This window comes from Watersipora subatra, chromosome 7 (genome assembly GCF_963576615.1).
Source record: "Watersipora subatra chromosome 7, tzWatSuba1.1, whole genome shotgun sequence".
In the NCBI taxonomy this organism is placed as follows: Eukaryota; Metazoa; Bryozoa; class Gymnolaemata; order Cheilostomatida; family Watersiporidae; genus Watersipora; species Watersipora subatra.
Genome location: NC_088714.1, coordinates 2,738,373 through 2,761,816, shown reverse-complemented (window position 1 = coordinate 2,761,816; position 23,444 = coordinate 2,738,373). Strand labels below are relative to the sequence as shown.

At 36.4% G+C, this 23,444-nt stretch overlaps 1 protein-coding gene across 1 annotated transcript; it reads left to right on the top strand.

Annotated features, from left to right (window-relative positions):
- The first annotated feature begins 1,497 nt into the window (after window positions 1-1,497).
- Window positions 1,498-23,190, top strand: LOC137399763 (DNA polymerase epsilon subunit 2-like). Its single transcript, XM_068085982.1, has 12 exons — window positions 1,498-1,594; window positions 5,630-5,730; window positions 6,833-6,986; window positions 8,012-8,159; window positions 8,822-8,905; window positions 9,949-10,127; window positions 11,168-11,273; window positions 17,505-17,661; window positions 18,100-18,257; window positions 18,578-18,715; window positions 20,121-20,297; window positions 22,687-23,190. The coding sequence occupies exons 1-12, from the start codon at window positions 1,521-1,523 to the stop codon at window positions 22,774-22,776; spliced, it is 1,566 nt and encodes a 521-aa protein (XP_067942083.1). The 5' UTR covers window positions 1,498-1,520; the 3' UTR covers window positions 22,777-23,190.
- The last annotated feature ends 254 nt before the right edge of the window (window positions 23,191-23,444 follow it).

Here is a 23,444-nt window from a genome sequence, read left to right as displayed (position 1 = left end):
CACTGGCAAGAGTCGAACTTAACACAGAGCAAAAGCTCTGATCATCTGTAGAAACAGTCTAAAACTTATTTGAAGCAAATCACCTTTGCATCTAACTAAATTCAGACCATAACACTTCAAATTGTAACAAGCTACAAATTGCATTGCTTATAGCACCCCTTCTTGCAAATGGAAGTACCCATACGCCTACCTACAGACATTCAAAGGCTTACAATTACAATTTTATAGATCACAGCATTAATCCCTGCGACTTTGTGAATAAGTATTGAGTGTGAAATCTTGACAAAATGAAACTGGTAAAATTATAAAGTGTCAAATTCAACAATAGATATGCATAGCCTAGTACTATCAATGACATTTTATGGCTACGAATAAACCAAATTTTGACAAGAAACTGTACCAGCGGTAACACAAAATAATCATTGGTAACCCATCAAGAACGTGGTTAAAATAACTAAAATTTGAATAATGCGCAAATATTCAAACTAAACAACTAGAGAAAAAATATTTTCCCTGGGTTTTCTTTGTTCTACGTTCCCACCTTCCTGTTTACACATAAACTTGAATATTGAAACCACACTTTTTAAATCGTTTAATTATACAGTAAATATGTAGTAACAAGGGCTATATTGTTGCGTGTGCTATTTAGACAATATAAAAAAATATATTTAAATCTGTAATCATTAAAATTAATGCATAGTCACGGCGTATAGATCAACAACATTCAAACTCTTTTTTCATAATCATCAAGAATTGTTAGAAACATCACTGAGAAACTCAATCGCGACTACTCGCGACATTAAATAAGCAGTTTTGATTGGACTCGCATTTCAATTCCGGTTGCCTGAGTTCGTAAGCAACGATTTTATATTAGGCTTGTCGTAGACAAAGTTCAGACACCGATGAATCTTTCATCGCTTATTAAGCAGAACCTAGTTAAGGTTTGATAGCATATCAACAATTTGAAGCAAACTCAAGTACATAGGAATGCATAAGTTTTATTTAATGTTATTTAATAAACAATTTTTAAAACCAAAAAACAAAACAATTCTATTCAAATTTCAAAAAATGCAGTAAGATATTTTCCAATCGATGTACACCTTACCAATGATATACAGCCCCCTAACAGAGAACGGTCATTAAACCCCGCCCATATGATAGCCGTCGCCTATTCTTGGGGGCTGTATATCATTGCACCTTACCAAAATATTATAACTTAATAAAAACAACGGGAAATAGTTTTAATAATAACAATTAATAGATACCTAATAACGACCACAAAAAGTATACAACTTATTAAAATTTCAACTATACTTAGCAAATCAATTGTTGCATAAAACAATGCACAACTTTCATGCGTAAAATAAGAACCCTAACAATGGATAGGATGCCAAGGCTAATCAACAAGAGAGCATGTGCTATTTTCCGCGCTAAAACATCATCGTACGCCTCTGCAATGCTCTTCTAATTCATTTATGCTTTGTTTTTTATCAAAGTTGAGAATTTATTAAAGCCACGTAATGGCCTCTAGTCTTGCCAAATTGCGTATTAGTATTTTGAAAAGTAGCAAACTTTACGGGTTTGCCTTAAACAGGTATGATTCTTTAAGATAGCTGTTATGCCTATGATGAAGTATAGCCTACTAATTAATCTTTTTGGACCTAATTAGGCAACCTCAAAAATCTTCTGTATACAAGTTGGACCTGAATGCCCACTCTGCTCACTGGTGATAAAACCTAGAAGTTTTACTGAACTACTGCTATACAAATATTTCTTTGGGTTTCAAATCATTCCAATTGATTAATAAATTCCATTCAAATCACGATGGAAGTAAGGAAGTTAGGGATCAACAATATATGTTAATACAAAATAAATAAATCGATAAAAACAAGAAAAAAACATGCAGTACCGTATCAAAAACATGAAAAATCCAAACTAATGAAGAGTTGAACATGGCAGTATCTGAACAAATTCGGCCAAATGTCAAAAAGTCAGAAAACCGACACACTAGATTAAACATATATACTTATCTAGCACCATATCACTAAAAGGCAAAACAAACAATTATCTACTGAGACTTAATTATGACATAGTATACAACTGAAACACACATTGACAACTCTTTTCAAATTCACCAAATTTATGATTATAACAATAAATCTTTTTTATAGAAAAGACAGAAATATTCATGTAGAGGAGTACTGATAGCCATCAATAAATCACTTGCAAGCGAACAGATAATGCCAAATAGCACAAACGACATAGAAATAGCCTTTGTGAGAATTCAAGACTGCTAATAGGATGCCGCTACCGACTTCCAAAAGCTAATGACCTGTCATCTCTTAATATGACATTAGAAAACTTACAAAAACAATTTCCCAAAGGACCGTATCATGTTGGTGTGAAATATGAATCTACCTGGTTTTGACTGACATTACAACACAGTCAAACCTTTCTCGCAAGATCAGCACATGTATAGAGAGTTTATTGACATTTCAGCCCAAAATAATCTTCAGCAATTTGTTAAACAACATACATGGAAACACCCTGGACCTAATCTGCTCAAATTAACCAAAAATGATACTCACACACGATGTCATCTATCCCGGTTTACATGGTCACTCCATAGTAACTGCTGAGATTGACACAAACCTCTCACCAAACATGACGCTCAGGAAAGTTGTTAAACTCTTTTGCAGAGTAGCTTTGATGAGTTTCAATCAGTCCTTGAAAAAATGAAACACCATCTCTCAGAAATGACAAACATTGATGAAATGTGGACATTGTTTCCCACAAATCTATAAAATGCTGTTAATGATGTGATTGCACCATTGAAGCCATTCAAATGAAATTAAGACCAATATAAGGCTAAAACATCAGCTACAATTTGATGTCATTTTTGTCTTTGTAGACTAGCCCTGTCCAGAGATAAAAACGTTTGAATGAGATCATTTTTGAAACACTCAGATTCAATCGATAAGCTCAAGCGATTCAAGTCCGTAAGCGATAAATATATTATCTCTTCCTTAGCCGATCATTGGCACAAAATTTTTATAAAGGTCATAATAAATGTTATCGCTAGTAAAACGCATTGTCCATGATATCGAAGATTCCTGTCGTTAGAAAATTTGCTGAATTACTCGATCACGCATGCTGCGTCAAATCGTTTTATTGACGAACAGCAGAATTTTACCAATGCTTCCAGTTTAATAGCTAACATTGACTATACATGACTTTTTAGGGATGCGGTTGGTTTCGTCACATATTCGAACATATTCTTTTCAAAGATGCGGCTTGCTTATTTTATCTAGTGACTAGTTTCTGGTGTGGGTAGCAACTGCGAACTTCGCTGATACAAAAGCCGCGATGAAATAAGTCAACTTAATGGCCCAATTACCGTAGACTGGCAGAATCATAGTCGGTGCTCAGATGTTTACATAGCATTTAGAGGAAACTAGTATAACAAACTTTTAATTACCCTTATTTGAGGCATTTGAGACATTTATTATAATGTATATGTAGCTAGATTTAAAATTTTATTTTAGCAATCATGAGCGACTTCAAAATAAAATATATGCCAATAGAGCCACGTAGGACTAGACTTTTATCGTAAATGTCGATGTGAATACGAGAGATAAAGACAGGCTGTCTCATTACATTATATACATTATTATGGGCAATTCTGGGCATCTCTTTTTTTAGCATGTTTACTGCAATCAATTTTTGTTGGTTTAATCTTCAAATATCTTGACAGTGAGATCACCTAAAACAACAAACAATATCTCAAAGGATAAAAAAACATTGAGATTTTCTATAATAGTCGATAGATAGGGCAATAGTCGATCGCCCCTCAGCAAACCATCTTGGTTCAACAAAGAGTGTCAAAAACTTGTTGTCAAACAAAGAAAGTCGAAATCCGTTGAAATCGATGGCTCTACCATCGATTTCGACGAATTGGAGACCCATTTGATTAACAATTGTTTACCAAAGCTCAAAAAGGGCTACGAAAATCAAGAAAAAATACATTGAAGACCAGATTAGTAAACCTTTACTCAAAGGAAATAGCAAACCCTGCTACAGGCACTGCTCACCACTACTTACTATGCCCTACTCGTGGTGTTAGCTTTATTATATAATCACAACCAGAGAAGTATATAAGTCAGGTGCGGTTCAATGTAAGGCAGTTCACCCTTCAATGCTGCACTAATTGTATGAAATACAAACACCAACGAATATAAATAGATTTGTGTGAAATTAATTTTCCCTAGATCTGGAAATACATCCAAAACCTTATGATGAAACTTGGCATATTCATCTGCATTACTATCAACACTATACACTTACTTGGTGTTGTAATATACAACCCCTAGAGATACGCACACAAACGCGCACACACCCACATGTTTACTCAATAAATTTGTATGGTGATGATCTAGCTCATAGATAATTTTTTAAACAGCCTTACTTAATCATGTTTTTCACCACCCCTGTAGTAGTAGGACAAATAATAGTTCTTGCTTGTTTAACAGCAACTCAGTACTTGTGACTGTTTTGGATTGCATTAGTCGTTATGACATCTGCTTTAGCCTTTAATTTTTAGCTGAGTTACTCATCATCTACACCAACGATTATTCTGTCTCTGATAAGTTCATATAATGATGTTGGCATTATACATTTCTCCCCAAAATATATGTACACGAACACTAATGGCATCTCCATAGTTGTGAAATTTACTAGTAGAAATTCATTGAAGATACAGAAATGCTCGACTATAAGAATTTGTTTTTTTTGCGTAATATATTAAAAGGCCACCAACAGGAACATGAGTTTGAAGGTTTTCAAATTTATGTCACTCAATATCTTTGCTGAAGGATTTTGTTTGGAGATTCCACTTTCATTGCTACACTACACTTGGAGAACTAATCACAAGGTGTTCTCACATGCACAATATGTCTGTCTTACATTAACCATCTTCTTGATGTTTTTTCATTTAATGTCTGCCATGAGCTGTTGGCTGCGAATTCTACTTAATTATATCTTTCAGTACCTAATATAGTTCATTAAAGCTAACAGTACACAACCTTGATCCATCTGAGCATCAGTGAATAAGTATAAGTAGCAATGGTCAAGTGTAGCGTAAAGTTAATGTGTAGCTTTTTGGTTAAGTGCGCCACCTCTAGATCTGGAGGTCCCGAGATCAAATAGTGTTGCACGGATTTTTCATTGCTAGATTTTAATTGCTATAAATAGACACAGGATTTAACAAAAAGACAAACACTGAGATTTATATATAGGTGACAGTTTTAGTTGATGATATTCTCTAGCAGTCCTTCAAAGATTATTGTACAGCATGTTTGGAAATTTCTTCTGTCACGTCTTGATCAGAACCTTGGAAAATGTCTCCATCTTCATACTGAACAGGCCACCAAATGACTAACCATATGGTACTTCTAAATGAATAGATATGGATTTCAGATGTCTTTTGTAAAGATGTTTCATGACATCATGGTCTTTAGTATAAGAGCTACATCGTATAATTGCACAAAAATATGTTGTTAGCTATAAGTCTGTCTCCTTGGGTACTTATGCATATTGTAGAACTGTAACTAGCTGGTGTTGTTTTTAACAGTGAATCGCTGAAGTACCTAGTCGAAGTTCTTGTGGATTTGGCCCAGGCAGAGCGGGATTTGGCAATAGAACAGATCTGGAGCAGCCTCGCTAAACAAAAGAGTATGTGTATATAGTTTGCATCATAGTCGGCTTCGAATATGATACATAATGGCTGCTAAAAATTTACAATTTTTGATAGTTATTGAAATAGAGCTCAAATTTGGTGAATTATCTCTGGCCTACTCTGGAAAAGACACCTTAATCAATTATACAACATTTGATAATGGTTATAGACTTACATTATTTATGAATACTAATTGTATGATTATATTATCAATGGGCCATTTAAATCAGCAGTGAATGATTACATCGCACGAAACCTTTACTTTCAAGTTTTGTTATCAAGTCATGGCTGACGTTTTGTGCCAATGCAGCTTTAGACATCTGAAAGCTTTAATGTGACAATAAGGACAACGCTATATTTTAGCATAAAATTAAACATCCTCATTATTTTCTGAATGATCTCAAATTTTAATGAAATTGCACAAAGTTTTTTTTACATTCACATTTGCAATGAGATTAGTTACTGATGAGAGTCACTTTAATACTTTATTCATTTTATATAGCTCAAAAGTAATCCAAGAAGTGAGGACAACTGGTGCTCATCAAGCAGTACTAAAGTATCTATTTAATGTATTGTAATTCTGTCATTGGTTTTGCCATTTTGAAATATATACAAAAATAAAATTGTGAAACTAAATATGTGCTCATTTTATCTACCTATAAAGTGTCACATGAAGCAGTTTATGTTACCTAAAGTGTCACATCAAGCGGTTTCTGTTTCCTAAAGTGTCACGTCAAGCAGTTTCTGTTTCCTAAAGTGTCACATCAAGCAGTTTTTGTTTCCTAAAGTGTCACATCAAGCAGTTTCTGTTGCCTAAAGTGTCACATCAAGCAGTTTCTGTTGCCTAAAGTGTCACATCAAGCAGTTTCTGTTTCCTAAAGTGTCACATAAAGCAGTTTATGTTACCTAAAGTGTCACATCAAGCAGTTTCTGTTGCCTAAAGTGTCACATCAAGCAGTTTCTGTTGCCTAAAGTGTCACATGAAGCAGTTTCTGTTACCTAAAGTGTCACGTCAAGCAGTTTTTGTCACCTTCAGCGTATCAATGAAAGGTGACCACAGTTCTGTCTTATGGCAAAGTCATGACTATAATTTTACAGTTGATGTTGGTCAGATAACCAGGCAGCAGTGCGAGCAAGCTGTGTTGGAAGTGACAGGACACGGAAAGGATGGCTCTGTCAAGTTGTTGGATATAATTGGTGCTTTTGAGATTCCTCGATATGTCTATGATAAGTCTCGTCAGAAATTTACCAGGTTTATCAATGTCTTCTATACATTCAACTAGTCTATGAATTTATATAGCAATTAATGTGTACGGATTTACTGAGAGGCAGTGACTCGAACAGTCAGGTGCTACTTCAGTCTCCGGAAAGAGAATGCTTAGTTCTTATGGTTCCCTGACAACGTTGGCTTGTGGCTCCACGAAAATAAGACTGAGCATGTATTAGGTTCAACTCTAAAATATGACACGGGGGCTTCTTTTGGAATTGTCTTTTATTTTCATATACAGGAACATGACCTTCACCTACTAAAGCCATAGAGGCTGGTCTGTTGAGCATGAACTTGTACTTTGAGCCGTCATCCTATGTTTATATAAGCAAAGCATGACACATACTACATTAGGTCATGAAGCAACATGAACTGAAAACCATGTTAGATGACTATATTTAAAGTAAATGTAGCGTTTTCATCTTATCTCATAATTTATGTTCAGCTAAAAGTTGCACCTATAGACTTGTGTCTCATACTGAGTAAGAGCTATAGACTTGTGTCTCATCCTGAGTAAGGGCTATAGACTTGTGTCTCGTACTGAGTAAAAGCTATAGACTTGTGTCTCGTACTGAGTAAGGGCTATAAACTTGTGTCTCATCCTGAATAAGGGCTATAGACTTGTGTCTCATCCTGAGTAAAAGCAATGATTAATAATTAGACTAACATTAAAATCTAGAGGATGTTGAATCCAAGAAGGAAGTAAGATTTGGAATCTTGATGTTTCTGTAAAAATTCGTAATACCCATTTATATTGATTGCCAATTGATATCACTCACTCATGTATCACCCCTATTGATCAGGGACTAATTTTTTGAGGTCGGTTTTATTTTGAAATCATCCCCAAATTTCATGCTAAATGTCACGTTTCAGCGGCTTCACCCTAAATTGGGATATAACGTTTCCTATATTTTACTAGTTCAACTATTTTGCAGAGTGGAAACAATATTACTAAGCCTTTATGTCATTCTACGCTCGAGTATGAAGACTGGTTAACTGTGATATTGTAGGGAGGAGGCAACTCTGTTTCCAGAAAACTGCGATGAATACTCCAACCACTACCGGAACCGTTACAACACTCTCTACCAGCGTATCCTCAGAAGTCCTCTTTTCTCAAACAAATCATCTGCTGGCACAGATACAACACACAAATTCAAGGTTTTTCCTCATCACATGATTTACCGTTAGCACAGTGGTCCATCTCTAGCTCAGTTCCAAGCACATTGAATAGTTTGAGAAGGGTCTACACTCTACACTCCTGCCTAGACTTAGACATTCAGGAGATATTGCAGTCACTATTGCTCTCTATCGTATATCTCTGTGGGTAAATTACCAGGCACTGACATGTATCTGTTGTTCTTTTCGTAAGTAGTCTGTCTGTTCTTCTAGTAATCTTGTCTGAGGCACCGACAAGAGTTGAAGTTATTAAATTGGACATGCGTATTTGATCTCCTAGAAGTGCCGTGTATTGAGTAGCTATTATATTCATTCATATAATGCTAGAGTAGGCCTACTGAAGCAGATGGCGTGGAGTTGGAGTAAAAAACGCTCAGAAATTGTTATACAGTACACGTTCATCGTTATATTAAATATGTTACTAATTTTAAAAAACCTTTGGTTTTGCTTTTTTGCTGTAATGTTTTACCTCACTCAGATTGTTATTATTTCATGATTTTATGGTTATAAGTCGTTCAGTGATGACAAGAAAACAATAAGCATAGTTACCTTCAAGCGTATCTATTTTTCAGTTTTGATAAAGAGTACGGAAAAGAAAATGCAAGGATATCTCATCCTTTCAATCGCTTGTTATTATATTTCAGTTGAAACCTTTGGAAGCTCTCTATGGCTCTAATGTACTTATGGAGAATATCACAGTCTTCGGAATGATCACACAACTGAAGCCGGTAAGCCTTCTCTATGCTCAGTCATCCAGTATGCTACTATTTGGGGAACTAGCAAATATCACTAATCTAGTATTCCGTTAGACTGAAGTTGTTCCTGTTGATGTTGAAGTCATAAAGAAGCAATCAGTTTCCATCTACCGTGTCTGTTTAGCTTAGAAATTGTCAACTTTCTGTTTATTGCACCGAATGTACATTGTCAAGTTATTGTAGCCAGAAGTTTTTACCCATATATAGAAATAAACCTTCCTGCCATTAAAAAAGCTGATGTAAAAATTGTACAGCTGGAAGCTTCATATCACATCATCCACTATGTTATTACCTAACATTTACAGCAGTACGTCTCATTTCATGTGAGATGTACTTTATGTAAGTTATGCCTCGTGATCTACTGTTATATAGTTGGATTACATGACCTGTGATATAGCTTCATGTTCCAACTTTCTGTAAAACAGACATATTGGGTGTTGACCCATGATTATATGATGACTGAACCACAGCGTATAAAGGGTGCATATGTCAGCCGAAGTGACTCAAATTTATAGAATGGCTAAACAGGTCTGAGAAGAACTCGGAGAATAACGTCTTGTCAGCTACTTCCTGTCTGCTTGTTTTGTGATTCCATTCATTGTGTTTTGAATCATGGTGGAGTTGATCATCTCTAAAGAATTACATAAATATTGGATTTGCTAACAATATGTGGTTCAGTTAAAGGCGAACTTTAGGTGTGCCTGGCAAAGAAAATTAAACATGACTGAAGTTGTTCGATTTCAAATCTTCACACTTTAGATGTCGGCTGCTCCCAGTCGACAGAGGTGTTGGTTGTATTTTTGTCTGGCCTCCCATTTACTCACGTGTCATCTCCTACGTATAATCCACATCGATATATACTGTGCATACCCGGTATGTCATTCCATAGCGCTATCTGATGCATAGTACAAGATACTCAAAATAGCCTCAGCTTTATGTATAAGGCTCCAGAGTATATACCACTGTTATACATCACTTAGTCATCCAATTGCACAGCTACTAACTGGTACCTGCAGGGCGCCTGGTATCTTGAAGACTTCAATGCAGAAGTGGAACTTGACTTGAGCAAGGCAGAATTTAGACCTGGTCTCATATGTGACAACACTTTTGTGCTATGTGAAGGTCACTATGATAATCAGATACTGAAGGTTATGGGCATTAGCTTACCCCCACCTGAAACTGCTTCCCTGACTAGGTAGGTACACCGGCTTGTCTAACAAGTGTCTATTATTTGGCCTGGTTAACACTGACCCAGCCAACTGCTCATCATTCCCACACTTGTAGGTTATCTTATGTAGCACCTGCTGAAGTGTCAGTTTGGAAGGATAGTGAACGATGAGTGAGATTGAATTGGTATGCAATTTTACCCTCAGGAAAATCGTATGCCGTCCTTCTATCACCATAAACTACGGGGACATAAAAATACCGACAGTGTAAAGCTTCATGTCATACAAATAGATAACCATTTACAGTTCTCAAGCCCTGTTGGCTTTATTATCTCAAAGACTAGACCATCAACTCATGCTCTAATTCAGCTCAGAAAGATAGAAAAACAAAAAATGCCTATCACTCTGACCAGAATTGTATATTTCCCATTTTGTCTTAGCTGCTTCAAGCTGGTATCTCTTTGTATCGAAAGCTGATAAAGTAAAATTAGAGGGTTTTCAAAATTTATGCTTTATGGTTATGCTACCTGATGTGGACCATCACTACGAGTGTCTAAATGCCCTTAATACTTAAGGGTTAAGTGTGTTTTTAGATATTTTCTGTTTGAAATACTCAAATCACATCTCCAATCTGACTATTCATTACATTCCTTCTTTCTCAAAAAACCACTGCACCTTATACCAGACATCAGCATCTTGCCAATTTACATTATAAAACAGTGTTATGCAAAAAGAGCGTTTTCTTTCATTATGCGAAATTCACTTCACTACTTTTTGTTTTTGCATCTCCTGTTCTGATTTGCTTTGAGGGGCCAGTGTAAATAGTGTTAATATTTATCTATTCCCAAGCCAACAAAGCTAAGTGCGGAGTGCTTTCTTCAGCATGAAGTCTGTGGACCCAGGCTTCTGTGCTTTTCCAAGGAAGTCAACTCAGTATATTTTATTCTTGAGTTTTGTTTCCTCTTTACAGGGCCTAGTTTGGAGTTTTGTTTCCTCTTCACAGGGCCTATTTTGGAGTTTTGTTTCCTCTTCACAGGGCCTATTTTGGAGTTTTGTTTCCTCTTCACAGGGCCTATTTTGGAGATACAAATTTTTTCGGTGGTGAGTTGACGACGTGTGCGGCAGCCAATAAAGCACTTAAAGCTAAAGAGGTGGAGAATCAAGATGCCTTCATGGTGGGTGGTATTTACATACCGTAACCTAAGAGCTCTCTGTCGGTCAAGTAGACATGATGAACATTGTATGCTTAGTTAAACAATGGCTGCGTCAAATTTGAGTTGATTTTAAAAGAAAGTATTTGTTTTTGTCTATCAGTTGATATGTTGTTTGTTGTGCTAGGTGTTCTCATTGTCAAGATATTTGAAGATTAAAATCGAAAAAAATTGATCGCGGTAAAAACGCTCAGGCCAAAAAAAAACATGCCCAGACTTGCCCAAAATGATGTAACGCGTGATACAACCTGTCTCTATCTCTCGTATTCACATTGGCTAATGCGATAAAAGTCTAGTCCTACGCGGCTCTATTGGCATATATTTTATTTTGTATTTGCTCATGTTAGCTAAAACAAAATTTTAAATCCAGCTACAGATACATTATTATGAATGTTTCAAACGCCTCAAATAAGGGAAATTGAAAGCTTGTCATAGTAACTTCCTCTAAATGCTGTGTAAACATTTGAGTACCGACTACCAATTCTACCAGTCTACGGTAATTAGGCCGAGTTAGCTTATTACATCATGGCCTTTGTATCAGCTAAGTTCTCAGTTGCTTCATGCACACTGGAAACTAGCTACTAAATAAAATAGGCACACCGCTATCTTTGGAAATAATATGTTCGAATATATGGTGAAACCAACTGCGCCCCAAAAAGTCTAAAGTCTACGTTATCTAGTCATTATCAATTATTAATTTGTAGACTAAAAGTTCCCCTGTCATACAGCCCACAACCAAAGTGATATTGGAAAAAAGAAAGGGTACTGATGGTTGAGAAATGCAATATTAGCAGTCAAACGGCACTGCAGTGCAATAGGAGAACTTCAATGGTAGCTGTAATGTACTGGGTGTTATTATGTACAACAAACATCAATAATGAAAGGAAAAGATTATATGTTTATATCTCTCCCCTGCAATAGGAGAAATGCAATATTAGAAGTAAAGTGGCAAACTGTTGTGTAATATACACAGTTTGAAAGTTGGTTGTGTTGAATGTAGAATGGTTTTGACAGCGATCTGTAACAGAAAGCAAACATTAGCATTCACGTGTGTCAGGAAGTTTTTTGCAAACTGGATCAAAATGAAGAAATGGGTCATGATCACAGAAACCATGGTTAAATCGGGTGTGTGACACTTAGAGTTATCTACACTAGCAGAAGGAGAAAATTCTCAGTTATTTTGCGAAAACAAATTGATTTCAGCTTAATTACAGCAGACTTTATGGTCAATAAACTGAATGCATGTTTGCCATTAGTGAGAAAACATAGTTCTGAGAAAACTGATGTTAAAGTTTGAGAAACGAAAACCAATGAAATGTAAGCAATTTTGTTTACATTTCAAAACGCCATAGCAACCAATATCAAGAAGTTGTTATATTTATTTAGAATTCTTAATTTATATCCAAAAAATTATGCTGAATTTAAAAATTTAAACAGATTTTAGTTGGTTGTCATAAAAATAGATGTATATCTATAATAAAATGTAGGCCTATTACCTAATTTTGCAGATGTTAAAAAGGGCTTGGCAGTACTGCGATATTGGGCACAGTCATAATGTCATCAACGAAATCTTTAGAAAAACAATAACGGTAACATATCGCACACCATCGGTCACTATATACTTCGATCTTGTAAACTCGAATGATTATTCTTATAATTAAATCTTATAATAATCTTGTAAAATCGAACAATTAAATCGAATAATAAAATCGGCAAAAAAGAAATGATTACCTTTCAGTACTTCTACGTTAATTACAGAAACCTTCGGCAATTGAACAATGCCTTAGACTGGTGAAATGTGCCCGTTTTTCTTGTGAAATGCACACGGCTTAATAGTTGTACTATCTGTCGCACGGCTTTATTGGCGTTTTGTTTGCCGGTCTTAATTTTGATTAAAAAAGGCTTGTCAGGTTTTGATAGCAATTTTAGGCCAAATTAATCTGTCTAGTTATGTATTATCCGATCAGATGGGTAAGTTTTAGGATATTGTCTCAACTTTTCAAAGATTTGGTAACATATATAAATAGGTTTATATGTGTTTTGTATCATTATTATACCTAAACGACTACACAAAAAGGGTTAAATCTTTTGATGGGATTTCAGTACAAGGGTTTGGTAACGGCCGTTGACGGATAATTTTCGGAAGTTGTGTGCACATGCATTTATCATAAAGCTCCCAAACACTCGCTTCGCTAGTGTTTGGTCGTAGGAAAATTTTACGGGTCCATTCGATTAGTTCATTCAAGTACAAAACAGATGATTTTATGAGTTGACCGAATAGTGAACGCTAAAAAGTCAAGTTGTTGAAATCAATTAACCCACCGACTCTGGTAAAGGGTTAATAAAACCATTCTTGCACCTGGTTGGCGGTTTGTGGACTCAGCTGTTTTCATTTAGTAGTGTGGAGCATAAAAACTTTTGAACCTAATATTTAGTCCGTTGGAATTGAGTCAAGCTATGCAAAGGTACCTGTCAACACAGCGCTGATTACACTTCATAAATTTATCTATCAGAGAAGATTTCAGCACAGATGATAACAAGGCTATAATGTATTCAATATGTTCTGCAAATCATGTTTTGCATTGTCTTCAAGAATATTATTTTATTATTCTAGAAATTCTACTGTCATACAGCCCACAACCAAAGTCATATTGGGAAAAAGAAAGGGTACTGATGGTTGAGAATTGCAATATAAGCAGTCAAATAGGATAACTGCAATGGTAGCTGTAATGTACTGGGTGTGGGTGTTATTATATACAGCAAATAGCAATAATAAAAGGAAAATATTATATGTTTATATCTCTCCTCCTGCAAAAAGAGAAATGCAATATTGGCCAATATTAGAAGTAAAATGCACTGATATTATTAGAATAACCAATATTATTTATATAGTAATAATATAAAACCAAAGCACAATTTTTTTACATTTCAAAGCGGCATAGCTAACAATATCACGAAGTTGTGATATTTATATAGATTTTTAGAATATCTGTACTATGTAGTCATTGTTCCGTAGTCATCCAAACTTATAATTAATTATTGTAATAATCTCATAAGAAACGTTAAAATAATATCATCGTCATTTGCTGTACTTACACTGCGTTGGACATCAGTTAGAATGCGAAAGCATTCAAATGTGTAGGCAAATGAAAATGAAAAAGTTGAAATCGGCAAAAATGAAATGATTTCTGTACTCCTATGTTAATTGCAAAAAGAGAAATGCAATATTGGCCAATATTAGAAGTAAAATGCACTGATATTATTAGAATAACCAATATTATTTACATAGTAATAATATAAAACCATAGCACAATTTTTTTACATTTCAAAACGGCATAGCTAACAATATCACGAAGTTGTGATATTTATATAGATTTTTAGAATATCTGTACTATGTAGTCATTGTTCCGTAGTCATCCAAACTTATAATTAATTATTGTAATAATCTCATAAGAAACGTTAAAAAAATATCGTCATTTGCTTTACTGACACTGCGTTGGACATCAGTTAGAATGCGAAAGTATTCAAATATGTCGGCAAATGAAATTGAAAATGGAAAAATTGAAATCGGCAAGAATGAAACGATTTCTGTACTCCTATGTTAATTGCCAAAACCTTCGGCAATTCGACAATGCTATAGACTGGTGAAAAGTGCACGTTTTTTTTTCGTGAAATGCACAAGACTTTATCGTTCTATTCTCTGTCGCCCGGTGTTTCAATTTCCGGTCTTCTATTAATCCAAGCTTTTCAAGCGTTTTGTGGCGACTTTCGTCCAAAAAAATCTGTCTATTTGTGTATAATCCGATCAGATGGGTTAGTTTTAGGAATTTGCGGTAACCTTTCAAAGCCTTGGTAACATATTTAAATAGGTTTATATGCGTTTTGTATCATTATTATACTTAAACGACTTTACTGAAAAATAGTTATTCTTGTTGATAGGATTTCGTTGCAAGGGTTTGGTGACGGCCGTTAACGGATAATTTTTCGGGAGTTGTGTGTACATGTGCATTTATCATAATTCTCCCAATCAATCGTTTCACTCTTGTTTGGTCGTGGGATAATTTTTACAAGGCAAAAAAAATTTCATCGCAGCATAAAGTTTTCATTAAAAACCTCCATCCAAGTTGTGGGCATTCACATACATTCAGTTCACATAATAGGACAAATCAATCTACTGCAGCAAACTCAAACAAAACATATTATGGTTTGTGCAGCACACATTCGTGTCTCTCTTTCCCATTTATGGCAGTTTCCAGACCGACACGACTGCTCCGCTAGTGAACCTGTAAACATAAACATCCCGCAACATTAAAACAAATGTAATAAATGTCATTTGTATATATGTAGTTCTAACGCGTATCTACTGAAAGCTTTCAATTTGAGAGTTAGATAGAGTGCGAGTGTAATTTTCAAAATGAATAAATGTTTAACAAAAGCATAAATACGCCAAGCCTACAATTCGAAGCTTTGTTTCTGAGAGTTGAAGATGAGCATTGATCAATCGATTTTCCTCACTTTTTACACACTGAACATAAATTCTAAGCATAAATCTAATTTACTAGCTAAAAATGCCAAAGATGCCAAAAATGCGGTAGAAAACGGTAGAAATAGAGTAATCTCCCTAACAACGAGAATCTTTGACGTTACAGACAACTCGTTTTACAAGCGATAACATTTAACATGACTTATATGAAAATTTTGTCCTGATGATTGGCTAAAGAAGAGATCTTATATTTATCGCTCGTGGACTCTTTTCACATGTACCACTCGTTACGTCACGAATGAAGCTTGAATTCCAGCTTGCAAGCTGGAATCTGAGCTTTTTAAAAGATGGCCTAATTCAAACACATATATCTCTGGACAGGGTTAGTCTACAAAGACAAAAATGGCATCAAATAGTAGCTGCTGTTTTAGCCTTTTATTGGACTTAATTGCATTAAATCGACCTTTTTGACGCAACTACATCTTTAAAATGGCTTTGAATGTTATCATTTGCCGTCCATAATACTTCCTCCTTTATCCTCTCTAACAGTGTACGATATGTCTAATTGCACTTCTAAATCATCATTCTAATACAACATGGCGCACATTTAACATGTCGTCACTCAAATTGACTTTAACTCTATTGGCTCGCTGGTGTGGATGATCTTCACCTGTACAACATCTGTGAAGCCATCAACAACTCTCCTCCTGAAGACTGTGAAACTTGTTTGTTAGCTTTAAGAAATGTGGCAGCGGTAATCTGTGCATTTTGCCAAATTAGTCAAGGTCAAATCTTGACTTAAATTTAGTTAAAGGTTGACTTGCAACACAATTCACATTACAGTTATTTGGGATCAAAGATTCACTATGTCTTATTCTGCTGTGTTGTTTTAGGTGCAAAATATGTGGAAATGTGATTACAAGCTCTTGAAAGCTCTTGACACACGCGCGCGCACACACACATACAAGTCAGTGACACACACACCTATACATAAAAGTCAGTGACACACACACCTATACATAAAAGTCAGTGACACACACACCTATACATAAAAGTCAGTGACACACACACCTATACATAAAAGTCAGTGACACACACACCTATACATAAAAGTCAGTGAAACACACACCTATACATAAAAGTCAGTGACACACACACACCTATACATAAAAGTCAGTGACACACACACACACCTACACATAAAAGTCAGTGACACACACACACACCTATACATAAAAGTCAGTGACACACACACCTATACATAAAAGTCAGTGACACACACACACACCTATACATAAAAGTCAGTGACACACACACCTATACATAAAAGTCAGTGACACACACACACCTATACATAAAAGTCAGTGACACACACACCTTTTCATAAAAGTCAGTGACACACACACACACACACACACACGCACACACACACACACACACCTATACATAAAAGTCAGTGACACACACACCTATACATAAAAGTCAGTGACACACACACCTATACATACAAGTCAGTGTCACACATACCTGTACATACAAGCCAGTGTCACACATACCTATACATACAAGTCAGTGTCACACACGCCTGTACATACAACTCAGTGTCACACATACATATGCCTACGGATGAGAATCACACCTGCTTATACAAGTTCTCACATATATTTAGATGCTCTTCGCAGTGCCTAGCCCCATCTTCTGATTACTTTCAGGTATTTTTGTCGAATGTACATCTGGACTGCCCTGATGTGATGAATAAGCTATACACATTGTTCACAGGCTATAGTTCGATGCCTCCCATAGCATTTGTACTTTGTGGACCCTTCCTCTCTCCTCGGGTTTACCCTGACCCACCTTCCACACTTACAGGTATTATAGGTTTATAGCTCTCATCCACTGTCATAGATTCGCTCCGACTTTTTCAACTTATCAAACACATTCAGTTGATCGATGTTCGACTTTATATATATAATTTAGCACACCCTCCGGGTCCGCCTACTTACTGTTTATCTTCCTACAACTCTAGCAGGTCTAGCCTACTTTCTTTATTCCTGGTTCACATCGGACAGACCTAGTCCACTCCTTCAGTTGTTCTTAGTCCACATTAAACACCTCATGCAGACCTAGTCTGATTCATCTCTTTCTCACCAGTATTTTCCTACATAATCTGTTCACATTTTCCCATTTGGCTTGCTCATAAATTCAAGTCTGTATTTTCTGGAGTTCCTTAAACTGTGTGTGTTATATGGAGTAGGAGTTACTATTGACAATTGACCTTTGACCCATTTATCTGTTTTACACCATCAGGGTGCCTTAAGAACCTTGGGAAAATTATATCATCCATTGCTGAGTTGAAGGATAGGACAATGTTTGTGTTTGTACCTGCGATGGAAGATGTGGGCAGTCTCTCAGTCTACCCTAGACCTCCGTTGTGTCCCTCAGTCACGGATGCCTTTACAAAGCAGGTATTTCTCCGACTCCTAGTCCAGGGTTGGAAGTTATCTACCCATCAATAGAACTCTTGCCGTTATTTTCTTATGCCGGTAATAGCTAGGTAGCTCGCTGACTACTCGGCTATAATGAAAAACGGCTGCCTCTGGTTTCATGTATGTCCTTCCTTACAAATACACTGGTTATCAACACTAAACAGCCATAACATGCTAGTAGTCGTATTATACTAATGGTTGTATCACACCATGTCGTGCTAGTAGTCATTTCATGTTAATGGTTATATCACACCAGATTATGCTAGCAATCACATCATGTAACCAATTAACATCTGCAGGTGAAGAATGCCAAGTTCACCACAAATCCATGTAGGATCCAGTACTGCACGAAAGAGATAGTGGTATTCAGGGAAGACCTCATTCCTAAGATGTTCCGGTGTCGAGTGAACAAACCTGCTGACGACCTGCCAGAGCATGTCAGTTGAGTGTTGTGATGTTTCACCATAGAAACTTGTGTGTGATTATTGTCATATATGTATCTGAAGCATTTATACATCTTTGTCTAATTTTATCGTTACCATAGATACGTACATTTCAAGCATCTCTGTGCGCATGTTCAAATAATTAGAACCTCGAAATAGACCTTAGAAATTAGCAAACAATCCCAAAAGCGTTATAGACATGGTTTTAATTGTGCTTTTTTGTTGGATTGTGAATTGTATTTGTCTTTAGTGACCATCATTTTTCCTAGAAACATGTATATATATATATACACTAGTACCCTGGCAGTCTAGTGTGCTATGGCGGATCATCAGGTGTAATAACTACATACAGTTATTCTGGGAATGTAATAGCAAATAGCAAAGATTGAAATGTTACAAAATACCTAGCCTGTCTTGACAAGCTGTTGTTTTTGCGTAGTTGTCCCCCCGTCGAGCGGCGAGCAACCACAGCTTGTCACAAGACGTACTGCACCTGATGCATCAGCTGCACTTATAAGGAGTTGTTCTCTTCCGTCTATGCGGCTTGGCTGTGATGTTATTCCGGTCGCTCCATTGGTAATCATAACGGATTTCACACAAAAATTTAGGTAGAAAAATTAAAATAAGAACGTTTAACTGGCGACCCCTCTCTGCAGTAAATTTTATTAGAATTTGAGAACTTAGGCAACAACAGCGACTAAACATGTCGTTATTTGTGCGCTCAGTCAGTTTTATTTCTATTTTTGTAGCAGTCAGTTTTATTTGTTCTTACGGATTTTATTTTGAGTTTATTTTCTTAAGTTCTACTAAAGTTTATCACAGAAACTGGTCTTTGGTTAAACGTTGTAATCTTGGTTTTTTCTTCATAAATTTTTGCGTGAAATCCGTTATGATTACCAATGGAGCGACCGACAACATCGCGGCCCAACCGCGTAGACGGAAGAGAACAACTCCCTATAAGTGCAGCTGATGCATCAGGTGCAGTACGTCTTGTGACAAGCTGTTGTTGCTCGCCGCTCGACGGGGGGGGACAACTATGCAAAAACAACAGCTTGTCAAGACAGGCTACAAAAGACCATACCAGTCATGCAACTGCATGCACTGTCATGCAACTGTATCAGTAAAACATTGCAGTCTTGCTACAACTTCATGACCTGTCTGAGCACATTAATTACTGCAGCTTCTGAAGAGGTCATATCGACTCAAGGCTGGTTTATCATGCTGATATCAACTCATAAAAACAATCGATTGCATCTTGTCGAAAAGCTCTGATGTTTTTCTTGTATTTCTCTGAACTAATGAGGTCAGAACTCCTTATAGCCAACCATCTCCCCAGCTCTCTGGCACCACAGATCATGCGATCAGCAAAATCTAACTACAGCTTCTGACTATTTTGTAGTTTACAAAGACGCTTGTTTCAACCTCTAGTCTGAGTCTGCTGCCGCTAAACACGATGCCGGTGTTTTGGAGTTATGACCACGCCATGTCACTCTACCCTCTGCCAAGCTTAGTCGTGGCGGCTGACAGCTACTACGGTTACACCAAAGAATATTCCGGCTGCACCGTCGTGAATCCAGTGAGTAATAATAGAGAATACTGCTGCCAAGGCTGTCGAGTGTGATGAACAATGTGCATCCCTATTCATTATGTTAGCATGCAGTTGCTAGAGCGAATTATTTGGATATGTAATATACATTCGGCTGTGTTAGAACTATGCATTATACCAATAGTTTTGCTAGTTTTTATGAAATATATATCCTGAGAGATGTTGTAAGATGATCTGTGACTCCTAAGAGATGTTGTAAGATGATCTGTGACTCTTGAGAGATGTAAGATGATCTGTGACTCCTGAGAGATGTTGTAAGATGATCTGTGACTCCTGAGAGATTTTGTAAAATGATCTGTGACTCTTGAGAGATGTTGTAAGATGATCTGTGACTCTTGAGAGATGTTGTAAAATGATCTGTGACTCTTGAGAGATTTTGTAAAATGATCTTTGACTCCTGAGAGATGTTGTAAGGTAACCTGTGACTCCTGAGAGATGTTGTAAGATGATCTGTGACTCCTGAGAGATGTTGTAGGATGATCTGTGACTCTTGAGAGATGTAAGGTAATCTGTGACTCCTGAGAGATGTTGTAAGGTAATCTGTGACTCCTGAGAGATGTTGTAAGATGATCTGTGACTCCTGAGAGATGTTGTAAGATGATCTGTGACTCCTGAGAGATGTTGTAAGATGATCTGTGACTCCTGAGAGATTTTGTAAAATGATCTGTGACTCTTGAGAGATGTTGTAAGATGATCTGTGACTCTTGAGAGATGTTGTAAGATGATCTGTGACTCCTGAGAGATGTTTTAAGATGATATGTGACTCCTGATAGATGTTGTAAAATGATCTGTGACTCCTGAGAGATGTTGTAAGATGATCTGTGACTTCTGAGAGATGTTGTAAGATGATCTGTGACTCCTGAGAGATGTTGTAAGATGATCTGTGACTCCTGAGAGATGTTGTAAGATGATCTGTGACTCTTGAGAGAAGTTGTAAGATGATCTGTGACTCCTGAGAGATGTTGTAAGATGATCTGTGACTCTTGAGAGATGTTGTAAGATGATCTGTGACTCCTGAGAGATGTTGTAAGATGATCTGTGACTCTTGAGAGATGTTGTAAGATGATCTGTGACTCCTGAGAGATGTTGTAAGGTAACCTGTGTCTCCTGAGAGATGTTGTAGGATAATCTGTGACTCTTGAGCGATGTTGTAAGGTAATCTGTGACTCCTGAGAGATGTTGTAAGATGATCTGTGACTCCTGAGAGATGTTGTAAGATGATCTGTGACTTTTGAGGGATGTTGTAAGATGATCTGTGACTCCTGAGAGTTGTTGTAAGGTAATCTGTGACTCCTGAGAGATGTTGTAAGATGATCTGTGACTCCTGAGAGTTGTTGTAAGGTAATCTGTGACTCCTGAGAGATGTTGTAAGATGATCTGTGACTCCTGAGAGATGTTGTAAGATAATCTGTGACTCTTGAGAGATGTTGTAAGGTAATCTGTGACTCCTGAGAAATGTTGTAAGGTAATCTGTGACTCCTGAGAGATGTTGTAAGATGATCTGTGACTCCTGAGAGATGTTGTAAGATGATCTGTGACTTTTGAGGGATGTTGTAAGATGATCTGTGACTCCTGAGAGTTGTTGTAAGATGATCTGGGACAAGATGTGCTTGTTAGCAGACAGACAATTATTTAATCAGGTGGCCGTAACAATTTATCATTCTAAGTTTTAACAACTGCACGGATGGTTTTAAAGAGCTCAAATGTCTTCCAAAACTTGCTATAAGTAGTCGCAATGAATATGTAATGTTAGAGTTGAATCTCTTTGCGCGAATTTTATCCATTTCCATATTTGTTTTGTGAGTCGAAGTCGTTATTTATCGGAGCAAATATTAAATTAATAAAGTAGTAATCACTAAAGAGAGGTTTTTAGTGTTACATTATCTTAAAAAAGATATGGATGTAGAGGCTCGGCAGCGCTAGTTAAATAGTAGAGTGAATGATAGAAATACAGTATGTAACTTTCTCAAATTATACCTGATTGCTTTGATTCACTTGATTCATATATATTTTGTTGCATTTTTGTTTTATTTTTGACTAGTATTTTTACTTTCACTTATGAAGCTGTAGCGTTTCAAGAAACTTTGGTGTTAATAGGTAATAGTTAATTCATATGTCGAGACAAATATTTTCTCTTTTTTCCGTTGATGTTAAAAATCTATAGTTGAGGTGGTCGTGAGTCAAGGTTCGGCCCTACATAGTTTCAATCAGTGGGAATTCTGTATCTTGTAGCCATAATAAGTCCACATATGTAATTAACTCTATGGTTGTTAAGGGTGAGAGACCTCGTAATGTCTGGTGTTCTGGTGGACTTAAGGCGGTTGTTCAAACTTGCGACCTTTTCTTTGTTTGGTTACAGGGTTCATTTCCAGCATCCAAGTTCAGTTTCAAGGTTTATTACCCGTCCAGTAATGAAGTAGAAGACAGTCAGATATCTGATAATATCTAAACTTATCAGACAGTCTTGTAAGAAGTTTGGTGGCAGCTTGTCGAAATATGTCAGCGATAATGCGCTGTCTTTCCTTGGCGAACTTATGAATACAGCATTAATATTCTTTTCGCACAAAATTAATTTGTTTACTTTTAGATTGCTGTGGATTTAGTTTTTGCATTTTAAGAGAAACGTTTTAGGATTTTTTAACTGCTTTATTTATATAAAATCAATTATTGATGACTCCACTTACCAACCAGTCTCTCTTTTTGACCAATCATGGTACAGAATACATTAGTCTTTCACTGCTACAACGTGTGCTAATGCTTGGATATACACCTGGGACTCACAAATACATGTAATAGTCATATGCTGTTATACAGCTGTTTTGGGCAAGTGATTTGGATTTTATCACACTTTATCTTATATGTTAAACACTATAATTGTCTTGGAGAGATGGTTGGCTGAAGCTCTGTTCATCGAAGGATCAAACCAAATGATTATAGGATATTACCTCAGATAAACTCTATTCTAATGATGGCTATATAAAGATAAACAGTCCTTGCTCTACTAATGTGCAGTTGCTGATGTTATTGTAGTTCGTTTAGGACTATAACATATATTTACTATGTAGCATTTAATGGATCTACTTGTATGTACAGTTAAGACAGCTGCATGAACAGTCA

Bases quoted from the DNA above. Each gene is read 5' to 3' on its own strand.
- LOC137399763 (XM_068085982.1), top strand. From the start codon at position 1,521: ATGGCCTCTAGTCTTGCCAAATTGCGTATTAGTATTTTGAAAAGTAGC. The intron at 8,160-8,821 runs GTTTTTCCTCAT...ATTATATTTCAG, and splicing joins ATACAACACACAAATTCAAG to TTGAAACCTTTGGAAGCTCT. The intron at 10,128-11,167 runs GTAGGTACACCG...TCCTCTTCACAG, and splicing joins GAAACTGCTTCCCTGACTAG to GGCCTATTTTGGAGATACAA.